This window comes from Lethenteron reissneri, unplaced genomic scaffold, assembly GCF_015708825.2.
Source record: "Lethenteron reissneri isolate LAM-NWPU_2019-01 unplaced genomic scaffold, ASM1570882v1 scaffold_1639, whole genome shotgun sequence".
Taxonomy (NCBI): domain Eukaryota; kingdom Metazoa; phylum Chordata; class Hyperoartia; order Petromyzontiformes; family Petromyzontidae; genus Lethenteron; species Lethenteron reissneri.
In genome coordinates this window covers 2,960,400-2,979,665 of record NW_026891376.1, presented here as the reverse complement: position 1 = coordinate 2,979,665, position 19,266 = coordinate 2,960,400, and the positions used below count along the sequence as shown (strand labels likewise).

Sequence of the window (19,266 nt, the reverse complement as noted above, 5' to 3'; positions counted from 1 at the left end):
GGGCATGTGGAAGGAGAAGAGGGGCGATGAGAGAAGGGGGCATGGGCAGCTCGGACAGTACATTTCATTAAAGCGTGTTTTTAAAAAAAGTATTTTAAAATATTTTATTTTAACTGTCTGTTGTTGTCGTTTTTGTCGTATTCTCAAATCTTGTAACTCAATTTTAACCAACTTCCCAATGTGGTATCGACTGCAAACTTGGTATACTTATGTCATACTGATGACAATACTATATTCTATCATTAAAAAAATATATTTTAAAACATTCTTTTTTATGTTATGTTTCAGTCTAATTGTCCCCACAGTCAACTGACGTTGGCTATAATTGGCCATTTCCTGGAGTCGTGGAGTTCTGCCATTACTAGTACATTTCATAAAAGCGTGTATGAAAAATCGCCAAATTTGCGGAGCTTCGCTGCAAGTACAGGGAGAGACGAGAGGTGAGGCAGCGACGCGCTCAGCCTCCCCTCAGACACTGGATGGACCGCGGGCAGTAAGGGCTTGCCTGTTACTATCTCAGCATGTCACCAATGGAATGTTTGTAGACCCTTTCATTACATGTCCTCGCCTTCCATAGTCCAAGTAACTGAGTTCAAGTACAGTAGAACCTCTGGTCACGACCATAATTCGTTCCATAACTTTGGTCGCAACCCGATTTGGTCGTGACTCAAACCTAATTTCCCCATTGGATTGTATGTAAATACGATTAATCCATTCCAGACTCCTACGAACTGTATATAAAATTTTTAAAAGATTTTTAAGGACAAAAATAGTTAATAATGCCATAGAATTCATTGTAATAGTAAACTAAATGTAAAAACATTGCATAACACTAAGAAAACCTTGAACAAGAGAAAACTGACAAGGTTTAGAATCGTTCAACAAGATTACTGTTTCGTCTTCTACATCAGTCGGTCGATTCTGAGAGAGAGAATATTCGTATGAGCAATTCATGTTTCTATTGAAAGCAAGTAAGTTAACCGTATTATCGTATGAACGTTAACTTCACCGCATCATCGTATGAATGATGCGAGAAGAGATTAACGGGTTCTTATGTTAGCGATTTACGTACTCGGCGCTTTCGCTCTCTAAATTATGGCTTGAATGAGGGGGGAGGGGTATGACTACACTCACAAAATGTATATCTTACTAGGAATTTTATATAGCAAAAGTTATATACATAACCGTTACGCTTTGTGTAATTTAACAACAAAAATGGCGCGGAAGGGGGAAATCGGCCGCGGCCGTGTTTGATCGCCACCCGAGTATGTGTTCATGACCAGATTCAAAAATGTTGTAAATGTTTTGGGAGGAACCCAATTTGGTCGTGGTCAGAAGCGTTTGTGACCAGAGGTTCTACTGTATGTGTATAAAGATACGTAGGCTCGCTGGTCTCGTCATGAAACTGCAATGACAAAGCACCAGGGGAGGCAGCTATCACATCTGCCTCGGTGAGGCCACGCCCCCGGTATCTCCCCAGACACTGACCTCACCGCATGTCACTGGCTCCCATCCATCGCGTTCAGTGTTAATTACCGAGGCTCACAAAGCCAGACTCAGGCTCCTATAGGGTCCAGTGTAAATCACTGAAACTCAGAGCCAGACTAAGGCTTCCATAGGGTTCAGTGTTAATCACAGATGCTCACAGAGCCAGACTAAGGCTGCCATAGGCTTCAGTGTGAATAACTGAGGCTCACACATCCAGACTAAGGCTCCCATAGGTTTCAGTGTGAATCACTGAGGCTCACAGAGCCAGATGAAGGCTCCAATAGGGTTCAGTGTGAATCACCGAGGCTCCTGGTGAGATATCTACCCAACCAACAGATCCACCAAGACTGGCCGCTCTTACCCTGCAGGTTGAACCTAAGATTTCAATGTTCTACTTCACATTATTTTCATTAAAGGCCTGTGACAAAGGTGCATCTATTGGGAGCGACATCGTCTCAAGCTTACACATCTACCGGGTCTCCATTTGACTTTGTATTGTCTAGGAAGTCCACCCACACCTCCACTTCCACAAACTGCTGTGAGTTGCCTTGCTCTGCCTCACAGTCAAAATTCCCCTCCTGCTTAACGTTGCCTCCATCGATGTGAAGGTCCCATTTTGGAGTCGAATCTTCATCTTCACATTTTACCTTCACTTCTTCGCTCTTCACCGTCACCTCTTCACATTTCACAATCACCTCTTCAAATTCCGCCTTGATACCTTCAAAAGTGCCCAAGCTGAAATTTTCTCCCGGTACTTGTTTCATGAGGGCTGGGCTCCTTACAGCACTTTGACTTTCACAAGCTGATTTCAGACTCCACTCCTTGAGGATCTTCTGATGCTTCTGTGTTCTCTGGTGTTCTTGAAGACGTTGTGAACGTGCAAACGCCTTCCCGCACAGAGTGCACCTGAAGGGTTTCTCTCCTGTGTGTGTTCTCTGGTGTTTTGCAAGATTAGGCGACTGTGAAAATGCCTTCCCACACACACTGCACTTGAAGGGTTTCTCTCCTGTGTGTGTTCTCTGGTGTCTTGCAAGATGTTGTGACAGTAAAAATGCCTTCCCACACACACTGCACTTGAAGGGTTTCTCTCCTGTGTGTGTTCTCTGGTGTCTTGCAAGATCACATGACTGTGAAAATGCTTTCCCACACACACTGCACTTGAAGGGTTTCTCTCCTGTGTGTCTTCTCTGGTGTTTTGCAAGATCACATGACTGTGAAAATGCCTTCCCACACACACTGCACTTGAAGGGTTTCTCTCCTGTGTGTGTTCTCTGGTGTTGTGCAAGATGTTGTGACTGTAAAAATGCCTTCCCACACACACTGCACTTGAAGGGTTTCTCTCCTGTGTGTGTTCTCTGGTGTTTTGCAAGATGTTGTGACTGTAAAAATGCCTTCCCACACACACTGCACTTGAAGGGTTTCTCTCCTGTGTGTGTTCTCTGGTGTCTTTGAAAAGTTGATGGATCTGCAAACGCCATTCCACACAGAGTGCATTTGAAGGGCTTTTCTCCCGTGTGTTTTTTCTGGTGCTGAGTCAAACTTCCAGTCCGATCCGTGCTGTATGCACGCTGATCCCATTGTTGCCTTGCCGTACCGAGCCACGCTGACTGCCTGTCCTCCATCAGACCAATTCTGCAGATGAAGCGTCAGAGGAAGCGACAGCTGCAGACAGAAAATACCATCTACACGTCAGTATCGAGGCACAGAGGAATTAATATACGCATATATATGTACACAATCTTGATTTGAAGCTTTCATGATTGCAGGAATCCATACTCTATGGTTCTTTCGGTAAAGTCACGTAGGTAGAAATAACATAAATGACGACGTTTCGAACGCAACACAAGCGTTCGTCTTCGGGTGAAAATCGCGATAGCTGAGATGTCTGCTGTGATTTATTTTAATACACGCTTTCATTTAACTCACTGTCTGTTGTTGTTATTGTTGTCGTTGTTGTATCCTCAAATCTTCAAACTCCATTTTAACCCACTTCCCAATGTGGTATCGACTGAAAACTTGGTATACAGCGAGGGAAAAAAGTATTTGATCCCCTGCTGATTTTGTACATTTGCCCACTGGCAAATAAATGATCAGTCTTGATTTGAAGCTTTCATGATTGCAGGAATCCATACTCTATGGTTCTTTCGGTAAAGTCACGTAGGTAGAAATAACATAAATGACTCTAGATTTGAAGCTTTCGTGACTGCAAAGATTCATATTCTTAGGTTTTTTCGGTTAAGTCACATAAGTACTTACGTGACTTAACCGAAAAAACCTAAGAATATGTACATAAATGACGTTTCGAACGCAACACAAGCGTTCGTCTTCGGGTGAAAATCGCGATAGCTGAGATGTCTGCTGTGATTTATTTTAATACACGCTTTCATTTAACTCACTGTCTGTTGTTGTTGTTATTGTTGTCGTTGTTGTATCCTCAAATCTTCAAACTCCATTTTAACCTACTTCCCAATGTGGTATCGACTGAAAACTTGGTATACAGCGAGGGAAAAAAGTATTTGATCCCCTGCTGATTTTGTACATTTGCCCACTGGCAAAGAAATGATCAGTCTATAATTTTAATGGTAGGTTTATTTGAACAGTGAGAGACAGAATAACAACAACAAAAATCCAGAAAAACGCATGTCAAAAATGTTATAAATTGATTTGCATTTTAATGAGGGAAATAAGTATTTGACCCCCCCTCAATCAGAAAGATTTCTGGCTCCCAGGTGTCTTTTATACAGGTAACGAGCTGAGATTAGGAGCACACTCTTAAAGGGAGTGCTCCTAATCTCAGCTTGTTACCTGTATAAAAGACACCTGTTCACAGAAGCAAGCAATCAATCAGATTCCAAACTCTTCACCATGGCCAAAACCAAAGAGCTCTCCAAGGATGTCAGGGACAAGATTGTAGACCTACACAAGGCTGGAATTGGCTACAAGACCATCGCCAAGCAGCTTGGTGAGAAGGTGACAACAGTTGGTGCGATTATTTGGAAATGGAAGATACACAAAAGAACTGTCAATCTCCCTCGGCCTGGGGCTCCATGCAAGATCTCACCTCGTCGAGTTGCAATGATCATGAGAACGTTGAGGAATCAGACCAGAACTACACGGGAGGATCTTGTCAATGATCTCAAGGCAGCTGGGACCATAGTCACCAAGAAAACAGTTGGTAACACACTACGCCGTGAAGGACTGAAATCTTGTAGCGCCCACAAGGTCCCCCTGCTCAAAAAAGCACATATACATGCCCGTCTGAAGTTTGACAATGAACATCTGAATGATTCAGAGGACAACTGGGTGAAAGTGTTGTGGTCAGATGAGACCAAAATGGAGCTCTTTGGCATCAACTCAATCGCCGTGTTTGGATGAGGAGGAATGCTGCCTATGACCCCAAGAACACCATCCCCACCGTCAAACATGGAGGTGGAAACATTATGCTTTGGGGGTGTTTTTCTGCTAAGGGGACAGGACAACTTCACCGCATCAAATGGACGATGGACGGGGCCATGTACCGTCAAATCTTGGGTGAGAACCTCCTTCCCTCAGCCAGGGCATTGAAAATAGGTCGTGGATGGGTATTCCAGCATGACAATGACCCAAAACACACGGCCAAGGCAACAAAGGAGTGGCTCAAGAAGAAGCACATTAAGGTCCTAGAGTGGCCTAGCCAGTCTCCAGACCTTAATCCCATAGAAAATCTGTGGAAGGAGCTGAAGGTTCGAGTTGCCAAACGTCAGCCTCAAAACCTTAATGACTTGGAGAAGATCTGCAAAGAGGTGTGGGAAAAAATCCCTCCTGAGATGTGTGCAAACCTGGTGGCCAACTACAAGAAACGTCTGACCTCTGTGATTGCCAACAAGGGTTTTGCCACCAAGTACTAAGTCATGTTTTGCAGAGGGGTAAAATACTTATTTCCCTAATTAAAATGCAAATCAATTTATAACATTTTTGACATGCGTTTTTCTGGATTTTGTTGTTGTTATTCTGTCTCTCACTGTTCAAATAAACCTACCATTAAAATTATAGACTGATCATTTCTTTGTCAGTGGGCAAACGCACAAAATCAGCAGGGGATCAAATACTTTTTTTCCCTCACTGTACTCATGCCATACTGATGACAATACTATATTCTACCATTTAAATTTTTTTTTAAACAATCTTTTTTACATGTTATGTTTCGGCTTGGTCTAATTGTCCATGGTAAACTGACGTTGGCTGTAATTGACCACGGTCGCTTACATTATGGCAAGCCTCGGGGACACTTCCTGGAGTCGTGGAGTTCTTCCATTACTAGTACATTTCATAAAAGCGTTTTTTTTAAATAATTTTTCAAAATATTACTTATTTTATTTCTACCTACGTGACTTTACCGAAAGAACCAAAGAGTATATATAAATACAGTCACACATGACTAACACGTCTATACGTATTCATATATTTTATATATTCATGATAAAAAAAGTTTCCCAAATTCATCACACGGGCTGTTATGGCACACTATGAGATGGCAAATGCTCATACACATTCCTGGAAGCCCTCGTATCTTCAAAATCAATGTTAACCCAAAACTCCAAGCACACAATTTCGGCTGTCTGGCTACAAAATGAATATTTATAATAGCTAAATTCAGGTGACATAGCAAAGGGTGTTGAAAATAATACTACTTGTGTTATGCATAAATTCATGTTCAATCGCAACTTAGAGGTGTGAAGCCAGGCTCAGATTTCCTTGAATGTAGGGATGAACAGATCTAACGTCAGCTGTATGTGTGCTGTGTCAACTTCCTGACTGCTTCCATTCTCATAAAGTTCCAGATGAAAACAAAAAACATAAACCAATGTTTTCATATAACCTCCGTGTTCAATAGAATTAATAGACTTTACTTCAAACACAAACTTGACACTGCCACACACTGCCGCGTTAAACAGGTGGTGGCGTGTCCAGAACCATGCCTGGTCCCACACCTTCATCTGCTCAGTATTAATGTTTCAGTTTAATTTATTAGGTACTAGCTTTACTACCTGGCTTAGCCCGAGACTTGGATTCTTGTCTTGAATGAATCCACGGCCTACGCGGAGGGTGGGGGGTGCGTGACGTCAGCATGCACACTGCGTGACGCTGCCGCATGCGGGTGACATCACAGACGTGAGGTCACCGCTCACTTGCCGTGCAAAATATATCCATTATTGCGCCCCCCCCCCCCCCCCAAAAAAATGCAAAAGTCAATTTTTATACTTTTTGCATTGTGTACAATCTGGAAGCTACCCACATGCCAAATTTAAAGTTTGTTGCATGTCGGAGAGTATGCTAAACATTTCCAACAGACACAAATTCACATATTTCCCTTTTATATATAGATAACCCCGTGAGCCATGCGGCTCTTGACTCGGGGGCAAACGCAACAAACAAAAACATGAACAAGAAACATCTTAAAGTGACTACACGCAACTTAAAAATCCAGGAAAAAACAGCAGAAAAAACACCGTATTTCAGCGCTGTGTGCAGAAAATCCCAGTGGGATGCAAGTCAACAAAAACAACCATAAGACAATTCAGATTAAAGTTATCAGGCTAACTCTGTACTACAACAAACAAACATGGCTAAACCAAAACGTTTTCAATGCTTCCTCACTCCACCAAATAATTGAGGATCAAATCGACATGGCCGAGTTTGCGTGTCTCCCTCTCTGTGTGGTGGCGTGGATTTTCCTCCAGATCCCCCTCCACATTTAAAAGTGAATATCAGCACGCGTTTCGAGCCTTTGACCGATAGTCATTTCAACACGTTGACAAAGCCCACCTTTAAATTTTGATTAAAAGCTTTCGTGACTGCAAGGATTCATATTCTTGTTCTTTTCGGTAAAGTCACGTAGAAGGTAAATAACAAAATAATATAAATATAAAAGAATGAAAAAGTTCTCACGACGTTTCGACTGCAACACAATCCACAGAAAGAAAATTAGAAAAACTGCCACTTTTTTCTAATTTTGAAAAACCGCCACTTTTTTCTAATTTTCTTGCTGTGGATTTCACACCTGATGATGATTGCTTGTGTTGCAGTCGAAACGTTGTGATAATTTTTTATATTTATATTATTTTGTTATTTCCCTTCTACCTGACTTTACTGACAGAACCAATAATAACAAAGCCCACCTTTGTTGTGTGGGCAGGTCGCTTCGCAAAACAAGAGCGGACGCTTGTGTTGCGCCCAAAACGTCGTGATTTTTTTTATTTTCTACCCACGTGACTTTACTGAAAGAACCAAAGAGTATGGATTCCTGCAGTCACGAAAGCTTCAAATCATAAGAGCGGTAACAGCAGCTCAAGTGGGCTTGACCTGGTTACGTAAAATAAAAACCGAAAGTGTCCTCGTCTTGTAGTATTTCCTGCAGTCACGAAAGCTCCAAATCCATGCCATGCTTATTCCTCTACCCCCCCTCTCTCTCAGCCCCCTTCTCTCTCTATTTAAGGCCTCGACACAGAGGTGTTGTTTCTGTGTGTGTGCCTATGTGTGTCTGTGTCTCTGTGTGTGTCTCTCTCTGTGTCTATGTGTTATCTCTCTCTATGTGGCTATCTCTGTCTCTCTCTGTGTACCTATGTGTGTCTCTCTGTGCGTCTCTCTCTCTTTCTCTGTGGGTCTCTCTGTGTGTGCCTGTGTGTGTCTCTCTCTGCTTATGTGTCTCTCTCTCTGTGTTATCTATCTCTGCTTGTGTGTCTGTGTCTCCGTGTCTGTGTTTTGTTCTCTCTCTCAAATTTAGCAATCTTTGGAAGAACGTTAATAAACCAGGTGGGGTGTTGACTGTTATGTTAGCCGACTCTGTGTTGTGTTGTATTGTAGTTCTAAGTTGATTTAATTTTATACCTACGTAACTTTACCGAAAGAACCAAAGAATATAGTTCTAAGTTTACAAGCTTTGCTTTCTCATTCATACCTGATGGTAATTGCTTGTGTTGCAAAGGAAACGTCGTATGCTATTACTTAATTAATGTTTTATTTCTACGTGACATTACCGAAAGAACCAAAGAGTATGGATCCCTGCACTCACGAAAGCTCCAGATCAAGTTTAACCGAGATAATTATTTTTGTTTCTTTCGGTAAAGTCACGTAGGTAAAAAATAAATTCAAATTTTTTTATAAAAAATATATTTTTATTAAAAATTATGAAAAAAAAATAAAATGAAAAAACAAAATAAAATTGGTTGTTTCTTCATTTATTGTATTTCTGCTGCCGTCACGAAAGCTTCCAGATCAAGTTGAAGCGAGAAAATTAAAGCAAAGGCCTTCAGGCGAGGGCAGGAGGCGAGGCCCCGCGTGGATAGGCCCCACGTTGTAATGTTCCAACCTGGACATGGATTCCCATTCTCGCTGCGACTCAAATGACATCCCTACGAGAGAGAGAGAAATAGCGAAGCTCTACCTTGGTAAACAACAAGAACCACTACAACAACCACGATTAAAATCTCTCACCTCAGATTTCAGCGGTAGCTTCTCGTTACCTCGCGTTAATGAGCCGCCAGTCACTGAGCGCAGCTTTGCCCAAATAAGGATTGTACCAGAACATAGGCGGTGACCAAGTAGGGGTGACATGACGTCACTAGCGAGGCGCACCGCCCCCCCCTGGAGTTTCACGCCGATGAGGTAATGCTTAGTGGTGACGTCAGAGAACGGGAGTCAGAGTTCAAGTTTTGCGTATAGCGGACGTCTATAAATGACGTCACGCGATTTTGGCCGATTTTTGACCCCTCACAAAGTCAGACCCCCCCTCAAATATGACGTCACAAACCTCTGCCCCACACCCCCAAAAAACATGCTTCAAATCGCTTTAAACTAGTCATTGTAGTGCGTATTTAACGTGGCGCTGCACTCTTGATGTTGTAGGAGAAAACATTTATTTAACCGGTCCTGAGCCACCCCTACATCGACTCATCCTCAAATGCGTACCCGGTGCGGTGTGCGAACATCGCCACCCGCTAACAGCACTTGCCCCAATAGTCTGTGAAGGCTATACCGGGGGGGATCTTTGTCTTTACACACACACACGTGGCCGATTACACAGATTAAAGGTCTCTACACAAGTTGCAGTGAAAGTTCACAAATTCACGTATCTGGTTTATTGTGTTTGGTTACAATTATTTACAACTCGTAAATTACAGGGCGTTTCAGAAGGGTGGACCGCATCTGCTTTGAAATTGGGTGTTATGTCATTTCTGTACGATTCCAATCATTTTCGATTTAAAGCTTTCGTGACTGCAGGGATTCATCTTCTTGGTTCTTTCGGTAAAGTCACGTAGAAAGGAAATAATAAAACATAAAATAAAATAATTTTCACGACGTTTCGGCCACAACACAAGCAGGTCTGTCACCTGAGGACGGCTGCTTGCGTTGTGACCAAAACGTCGTGAGAATGATTGTTTTATTTTTATTATTTCCCTTCTACGTGACTTTACCGAAAGAACCAAGAAGATGATTCGATTCATTTTTACACGCTTATATTTAACTCAATTCGTCTGTTGTATCCTCAAAAACTAAATCTTGTAACTCAAATTTTACACACTTCCCAATGTGCTAACGACTGCAAACTTGGTATAGCAATGTCATACTGATGACAACACGATATTATATCATAAAAAAGATCCAAAACATAGATTTTTTTAAACTTTTAACACGCTTTTATTTAAACTTACTGTATGCGTTGTATCCAAAAATCTTGTAACTCAATTTCAACCATATTCCCAATTTCGCATCGAATGCAAAATTCAGCAGGGGATCAAATACTTTTTTCCATCACTGTACTTATGCCATACTGATGACAATACTATATTCTATCATTAAATTTAAAACATTATTTTTTAAATGTTATGTTTCGGTTGGGTTTAATTGTCAACTGACTTTGGCTGTAATTGGCCACTGTCCCTTAAGTTATGGCAAGCTTCGGGGCCACTTCCTGGAGTCGTGGAGTTCTGCCATTACTAGTACATTTCATAAAAGCGTGTTTTGAAAAAGTTTTTTTCTTAATTACTTATTTAGTCAAAATCGCCAAATTTGCGGAGCTTCGCTACAAGTACAGGGAGAGACGAGAGGTGAGGCAGCGACGCGCTCAGACTCCCCTCTGATTGCGCAACCCATCAGACACTGGATGGAACGTGGGCAGTAAGGGCTTGCCTGTTACTATCTCAGCATGTCACCAATGGAATATTTGTAGACCCCTTCATTACATGTCCTCGCCTTCCATAGTCTGGGTAACTTAGTTTAAGTGCAGTAGAACCTCTGGTCACGACCATAATTCGTTGCATAACTTTGGTCGCAAACCGATTTGGTCGTGACTCAAACCTAATTTCCCCATTGGATTGTATGTAAATACGATTAATCCGTTCCAGACGCCTACGAACTGTATATAGTTATTTAAAGATTTTTAAGCAAAAAAGTTAATTATGCCATAGAATTCAGTGTAATAGTAAACTAAATGTAAAAACATTGCATAACACTGAGAAAACCTTTAACAGAGAAAACTGACATTGCCGGGACAAGGTTTAGAATCGTTCAACAAGATTACTATTTCGTCTGCTACATCAGTCGGTCGATTCTGAGATTCATGTTTCTATTGAAAGTAAGTTAACAGTAATATTTGGCTACAGTATTGTTTTTGGAAGCATTCACCGTAATATCGTATGAACGTTTACTTCACCGCATCATCGTATGAATGATGCGAGAAGAGATTAACGGGTTATGTTAGTGATTTACGCACTCAGCACTTTCGCTCCCTAAATTATGGCTCGAATGAGGGGGGAGGGGTATGACTACACTCACAAAATTAATCTTACCAGGAATTGTATATAGCAAAAGTTATATACATAACTGTTACGCTTTGTGTAATTCAAAAACAAAAATGGCGCGGAAGGGGAAATCGGCCGCGGCCGTGTTTGATCGCCACCGGAGTATGTGTTCGTGACCAGATTAAAAAATGTTGTAAATGTTTTGGTCGGAACCCGATTTTGTCGTGGTCAGAAGCGTTCGTGACCAGAGGTTCTACTGTATGTGTATAAAGATACGTAGGCTCGCTGGTCTCGTCATGAAACTGCAATGACAAAGCACCAGGGGAGGCAGCTATCACATCTGCCTCACTGAGGGGGGCGTGTCAGACACACCACCCCTCGGTAAGGCCACGCCCCCGGTGTCTCAACAGCCACTGACCTCACCGCATGTCACTGGCTCCCATCCGTCGGGTTCGAGGTTAATTACCGAGGCTCACAAAGCCAGACTCAGGCTCCCATAGGCTTCAGTGTTAATCACTGAGGCTCACAGAGCCAGACATATGCAACGACCTTTATTACACTCCCATAGGGTCCAGTGTTAATCACTGAGGCTCACAGAGCCAGACGAAGGCTCCCATAAGGGTTCAGTGTGAATCACTGAGGCTCCTGGCGATATATCTACCCAACCCACGGATCCACCAAGACTGGCCGCACTTACCCTGCAGGTTGAACCTAGGATTTCAATGTTCTACTTAACATTATTTTCATTAAAGGTCTGTGACAAAGGTGCATCTATTGGGAGCGACATCGTCTCAAGCTTACACATCTAACGGGTCTCCATTTGACTTTGTATTGCCGAGGAAGTCCACCCACACCTCCACTTCCACAAACTGCTGTGAGTTGCCTCGCTCTGCCTCACAGTCAGAATTCCCCTCCTGCTTCACGTTGACTCCATCGATGTGAAGGTCCCATTTTGGAGTCGAATCTTCATCTTCACATTTTAACTTCACTTCTTCGCTCTTCACCGTCACCTCTTCACATTTCACAATCACCTCTTCAAATTCCGCCTTGATACCTTTAAAAGTGCCCAAGCTGGGATTTTCTTCCGGTACTTGTTTCATGAGGGATGGGCTCCTTACGGCACTTTGACTTTCACAAGCTGATTTCAGACTCCACTCCTTGTGGATCTTCTGATGCTTCCGTGTTCTCTGGTGTTCTTTAAGACGTTGTGACCGTGCAAACGCCTTCCCGCACAAAGTGCACCTGAAGGGCTTCTCTCCTGTGTGTGTTCTCTGATGTGTTTGACAATTTGATGGATCTGCAAACGCTATTCCACACACACTGCACTTCAAGGGTTTCTCTCCTGTGTGCGTTCTCTGGTGTTGTGCAAGATGGTGTGACTGTGAAAATGCCTTCCCGCACACACTGCACTTGAAGGGTTTCTCTCCTGTGTGTGTTCTCTGGTGTATTGCAAGATCCCATGACTGTGAAAATGCCTTCCCACACACACTGCACTTGAAGGGTTTCTCTCCTGTGTGTGTTCTCTGGTGTCGTGCAAGATGGTGTGACTGTGAAAATGCCTTCCCACACACACTGCACTTGAAGGGTTTCTCTCCTGTGTGTGTTCTCTGGTGTTTTGCATGTTGTTGTGACTGTAAAAATGCCTTCCCACACACACTGCACTTGAAGGGTTTCTCTCCTGTGTGTCTTCTCTGGTGTCTTTGAAAAGGTGATGGATCTGCAAACGCCATTCCACACAGAGTGCACTTGAAGGGCTTTTCTCCCATGTGTTTTTTCTGGTGCTGTGTCAAACTTCCAGTCCGATCCGTGCTGTATGCACGCTGATCCCATTGTTGCCTTGCCGTACCGAGCCGTGCTGACTGCCTGTCCTCCATCAGACCAATTCTGCAGAGGAAGCGTCAGAGGAAACGACAGCTGCAGACAGAAAATACCATCTACACGTCAGTATCGAGTTACAGAGGAATGAATATACGCATATATATGTACACAATCTTGATTTGAAGCTTTCATGACTGCAGGAATCCATACTCTATGGTTCTTTCGGTAAAGTCACGTAAGTAGAAATAACATAAATGACGTTTCGAACGCAACACAAGTGTTCGTCTTCGGGTGAAAATCGCGATAACTGAGATGTCTGCTGTGATTTATTTTAATACACGCTTTCATTTAACTCACTGTCTGTTGTTGTTGTTGTCATTGTTGTCGTTGTTGTTATCCTCAAATCTTGCAACTCCATTTAACCCACTTTCCAATGTGGTATCGACTGCAAACTTGGTATACAGCGAGGGAAAAAAGTATTTGATCCCCTGCTGATTTTGTATGTTTGCCCACTGGCAAATAAATGATCAGTCTATAATTTTAATGGTAGGTTTATTTGAACAGTGAGAGACAGAATAACAACAACAAAATCCAGAAAAACGCATGTCAAAAATGTTATAAATTGATTTGCATTTTAATGAGGGAAATAAGTATTTGACCCCCCCTCAAACAGAAAGATTTCTGGCTCCCAGGTGTCTTTTATACAGGTAACGAGCTGAGATTAGGAGAACACTCTTAAAGGGAGTGCTCCTAATCTCAGCTTGTTACCTGTATAAAAGACACCTGTTCACAGAAGCAAGCAATCAATCAGATTCCAAACTCTTCACCATGGCCAAGACCAAAGAGCTCTCCAAGGATGTCAGGGACAAGATTGTAGACCTACACAAGGCTGGAATTGGCTACAAGACCATCGCCAAGCAGCTTGGTGAGAAGGTGACAACAGTTGGTGCGATTATTTGCAAATGGAAGATACACAAAAGAACTGTCAATCTCCCTCGGCCTGGGGCTCCATGCAAGATCTCACCTCGTCGAGTTGCAATGATCATGAGAACGTTGAGGAATCAGACCAGAACTACACGGGAGGATCTTGTCAATGATCTCAAGGCAGCTGGGACCATAGTCACCAAGAAAACAGTTTGTAACACACTACGCCGTGAAGGACTGAAATCTTGTAGCGCCCGCAAGGCCCCCCTGCTCAAAAAAGCACATATACATGCCCGTCTGAAGTTTGCCAATGAACATCTGAATGATTCAGAGGACAACTTGGTGAAAGTGTTGTGGTCAGATGAGACCAAAATGGAGCTCTTTGGCATCAACTCAATCGCCGTGTTTGGATGAGGAGGAATGCTGCCTATGACCCCAAGAACACCATCCCCACCGTCAAACATGGAGGTGGAAACATTATGCTTTGGGGGTGTTTTTCTGCTAAGGGGACAGGACAACTTCACCGCATCAAATGGACGATGGACGGGGCCATGTACCGTCAAATCTTGGGTGAGAACCTCCTTCCCTCAGCCACGGCATTGAAATTGGGTCGTGGATGGGTATTCCAGCATGACAATGACCCAAAACACACGGCCAAGGCAACAAAGGAGTGCCTCAAGAAGAAGCACATTAAGGTCCTTGAGTGGTCTAGCCAGTTCCCATACCTTAATCCCATAGAAAATCTGTGAAAGGAGCTGAAGGTTCGAGTTGCCAAACGTCAGCCTCGAAACCTTAATGACTTGGAGAAGATCTGCAAAGAGGTGTGAGAAAAAATCCCTCCTGAGATGTGTGCAAACCTGGTGGCCAACTACAAGAAACGTCTGACCTCTGTGATTGCCAACAAGGGTTTTTCCACCAAGTACTAAGTCATGTTTTGCAGAGGGGTCAAATACTTATTTCCCTCATTAAAATGAAAATCAATTTATAACATTTTTGACATGCGTTTTTCTGGATTTTGTTGTTGTTATTCTGTCTCTCACTGTTCAAATAAACCTACAATTAAAATTATAGACTGATCATTTCTTTGCCAGTGGGCAAACGTACAAAATCAGCAGGGGATCAACTACTTTTTTCCCTCACTGTACTTATGCCACTGATGACAATACTATATTCTATCATTACATTTTTTTTTTAAACAATCTTTTTTACATGTTATGTTTTGGCTTTGGTTCAATTTTCCACGGTGGCTGTAATTTACCACGGTCGCTTACATTATGGCAAGCCTCGGGGCCACTTCCTGGAGTCGTGGAGTTCTTCCATTACTAGTACATTTCATAAAAGCGTGTTTTTAAAATAATGTTAAAAAATATTACTTCTTTTATTTCTACCTACGTGACTTTACCGAAAGAACCAAAGAGTATATATAAATAGTCACACATGACTAACATGTCTATACGTATTCATATATTTTATATATTCATGATAAAAACATTTTTCCCAAATTCATCACACGGGCTGTTATGGCGCACTATGAGAGGGCAAATGGTCATACACATTCCTGGAAGCCCTCGTATCTTCAAAATGAATGTTAACCCAAATCTCCAAGCACACAATTTCGGCTGTCTGCCTACAAAATGAATATTTATAAGAGCTAAATTCAGCTGACAAAGCAAAAGGTGTTGAAAATAATACTAATTGTGTTATCCATTAATTCACGTTCAATCGCAACTTAGAGGTGTGAAGCCAGGCTCAGATTTCCTTGAATGCTGGGTTGAACAGATCTAACATCAGCTGCATGTGTGTTGGGTCAACTTCCTGACTGCTTCCATTCTCTTAAAGAGTTCCAGATGAAAACAAAAAACATACACCATTGTTTTCATATAACCTCCGTGTTCAATAGAGTTAATAGACTTTACTTCAAACACAAACTTGACACTGCCACACACTGCCGCGTTAAACAGGTGGTGGCGTGTCCAGAACCATGCCTGGCCACACACCTTCATCTGTTCAGTATTAATGTTTCAGTTTCATTTATTTGGTACTAACTTTACTACCGGGCTTCGCCCGAGACTTGGATTCTTGTCTTGAATGAATCCACGGCCTACGCAGAGGGTGGGGGGTGCGTGACGTCAGCATGCACACTGCGTGACGCTGCCGCATGCGGGTGACATCATAGACATGAGGTCACCACTCACTTGCCGTGCAAAATATATTCATTATTGCGCCCCCCCCCCCAGAAAAATGCAAAAGTCAATTTTTATACTTTTTGCATTGTGTACAGTCTGGAAGGTACCCACATGCCAAATTGTAAGTTTGTTGCATGTCGAAAAATATGCTAAACATTTAGAACAGATACACATTCACAAATTTCCCTTTTATGTATAGATAACCCCGTGAGCCATGTGGCTCTTGACTCGGGGGCAAACGCAACAAACAAAAACGTGAACAAAAAACATCTTAAAGTGACTACACGCAACAAACAAATCCAGGAAAAAACAGCAGAAAAAACACCACATTTCAACTCTGTATGCAGAAAATCCCAGTGGGATTGCAAGTAAACAAAAACAACCATAGGGCAATTTAGATTAAAGTTATCAGGCTAACTGTGTACTACAAAAAACAAACATGGCTAAACCAAAACGTTTTCAATGCTTCCTCACTCCACCAAATAATTCAGGATCAAATCAACATGGCTGAGTTTGCGTGTCTCCCTCTCTCTCTATGTTGGCGTGGATTTTCCTCCAGATCGCCCTCCACATTTAAGAGTGAATATCAGCACGCGTTTAGAGCTTTGACCGATAGTCATTTCCACACGTTGACAAAGCCCACCTTTGTTGTGTGGGCAGGTCGCTTCTGAAAACAAGAGCGGACGCTTGTGTTGCGCCCAAAACGTCGTGATTTATTTTATTTTCTACCTACGTGACTCTACCGAAAGAACCAAAGAGTATGGATTCCTGCACTCACGAAAGCTTCAAATCATAAGAGCGGTATAGCAGCTCAAGCGGGCTTGGCCTGGTTACATAAAATAAAAACCGAAAGTGTCCTCGTGTTGTAGTATTTCCTGCAGTCACGAAAGCTCCAAATCTCTCATTGCCATGCTCATTTCTCTACCCACCCCCTTCTCTCAGCCCCCTTCTCTCTCTATTTAAGGCCTCAACACAGGTGTTGTTTCTGTGTGTGCCTATGTGTGTGTGTCTCTGTGTGTCTCGGTGTCTGTGTTATCTCTCTCTGTGTGCCTATGTGTGTCTCGCTCTGTGTGCCTATGTGTGTGTCTCTCTCTGTGTGTTTGTGTTATCTCTCTCTCTACTTGTGTGTATGTGTCTGTGTCTCCGTGTCTGTGTTTAGTTCTCTCTCTCAAATGTATCAATCTTTGGAAGAACGTTAATAAACCAGGTGGGGAGTTGACTGTTATCTTTGCCGACTCTCTGTGTTGTATTGCATTGTAGTTCTAAGTTTATTTAATTTTATACCTACGTAACTTTTACCAAAATAACCAAAGAGTATAGTTCAAGTTTACAAGCTTTGCTTTAAATTTCGATTTAAAGCTTTGCTTTCTCATTCATTTGTACCTGATGGTGATTGCTCGTGTTGCAAAGGAAACGTCGTATGCTATTACTTATTTTTTCTTCCTACGTGACTTTACCGAAAAAAACAAAGAGTATGGATTCCTGCACTCACGAAAGCTTCAAATCATAAGAGCGGTACAGCAGCTCAAGTGGGCTTGGCCTGGTTACATAAAATAAAAACCGAAAGTGTCATCGTGTTGTAGTATTTCCTGCAGTCACGAAAGCTCCAAATTTCTCATTGCCATGCTCATTTCTCTACCCCCTCCCTCTCTCTCAGCCCCCTTCTCTCTCTATTTAAGGCCTTGTCACAGAGGTGTTGATTATGTGTGCGCCTATGTGTGTGTCTCTGTCTGTGTGCCTATGTGTGTATCTCTCTGTCTCTGTGTTATCTCTCTCTGTGTCTCTCTCTCTCTCTCTCTGTGTGCCTATGTGTCTCTCTCAGTGTGCCTATGTGTGCCTCTTCTTGGTTCTTTCGGTAAAGTCACGTAGAAGGGAAGTAATAAAATAATAAAAACAAAACATAATAAAATAATTCTCACGACGTTTCGGCCACAACGCAAGCAGCCGTCCTCAGGTTATTTTTATTACTTCCCTTCTACGTGACTTTACCGAAAGAACCAAGACGATGAATCCCTGCAGTCACGAAAGCTTTAAATCGAAATTTACGTGTGCCTCTGTCTGTTTTATCTCTCTGTGTGCCTATGTGTGTATCTCTCAAAAAATACATTTAGTTGTTTTTTCATTTTTTATGAAAAAAAGAATTTGTATTATAAAAATATTATGAAAAAACAACTAAAATAAATGATAAAACTAAATTAAATTGGTTGTTTCTTCATTTATTTTATTTCTGCTGCCATCACAAAAGCTTCCAGATCAAGTTGAAGCGAGAGAATTCAAACAAAGGCCTTCAGGCGAGGGCAGGAGGCGAGGCCCCGCGTGACTAAGCCCCACGTTGTAATGTCCCAACCTGGACATGGATTCCCATACTCGCTGCGACTCAATTGACATCCCTACGAGAGAGAGGCTCTACCTTGGTAAACAACAACCACAACAACCACCACGATGAAAATCTCTCACCTCGGATTTCAACGGCAGCTTCTCGTTACCTCGCTACGTTATGGCGGCAGCAGGATGTGACGTAATATTCACTTCCGGGGTACAAGACACGCCCCCAACGAGCGGGGCTGGGTAACTGAATAACTTATTCGAGAATTGAAGCTTTCGTCAACTGCAGGAATGACTCAACTCGTTGTACACTCATTGGCTCTTTCGGTAAAGTCACGCGTCGAAGGATGATGGGGCGTGGGTGCTGAACCCGTCGCAATAAAAAACAAACTCGCGACGGCTTTAACGAATATATTATGTTAATTTTATTTTTTATTTAATTTCTTTACCGAAATAACCAATGAGCAATTCCTGCAGTCACCAAAGCTTAGATCCTAGATTATGTTAAATAGCCGCCAGTCACTGGGCGTAGCTTTGCCCAAATAAGGACTATACCGGAACAGATATTGGCGGTGACCAAGCAGGGGTGACATGACGTCACTAGCGAGGCGCACCGCCCCCCCTGGCGTTTCACGCCGATGAGGTAATGCTTAGTGGTGACGTCAGAGAACGGGGGTCAGAGTTCCAGTTTTGCGTATTGGGGCCGTTCATAAATGACGTCACGTTATTTTGGCCGATTTTTGACC

At 42.6% G+C, this 19,266-nt stretch overlaps 1 protein-coding gene across 1 annotated transcript in view; it reads right to left on the bottom strand.

Moving 5' to 3' along the window:
• The window catches only part of LOC133363069 (zinc finger protein 208-like), a 38,469-nt gene that overhangs the window by 8,986 nt on the left and 10,217 nt on the right, over nucleotides 1-19,266 (bottom strand). Inside the window, exons 4-6 of the mRNA XM_061582079.1 lie at nucleotides 13,443-13,603; nucleotides 12,071-13,151; nucleotides 1,959-3,131 (exon numbers count right to left, since the gene is read on the bottom strand). Of these exons, the coding sequence (XP_061438063.1) occupies nucleotides 1,959-3,131; nucleotides 12,071-13,151; nucleotides 13,443-13,603 (2,415 nt within the window). The remainder of the gene's footprint in view (nucleotides 1-1,958; nucleotides 3,132-12,070; nucleotides 13,152-13,442; nucleotides 13,604-19,266) is intronic.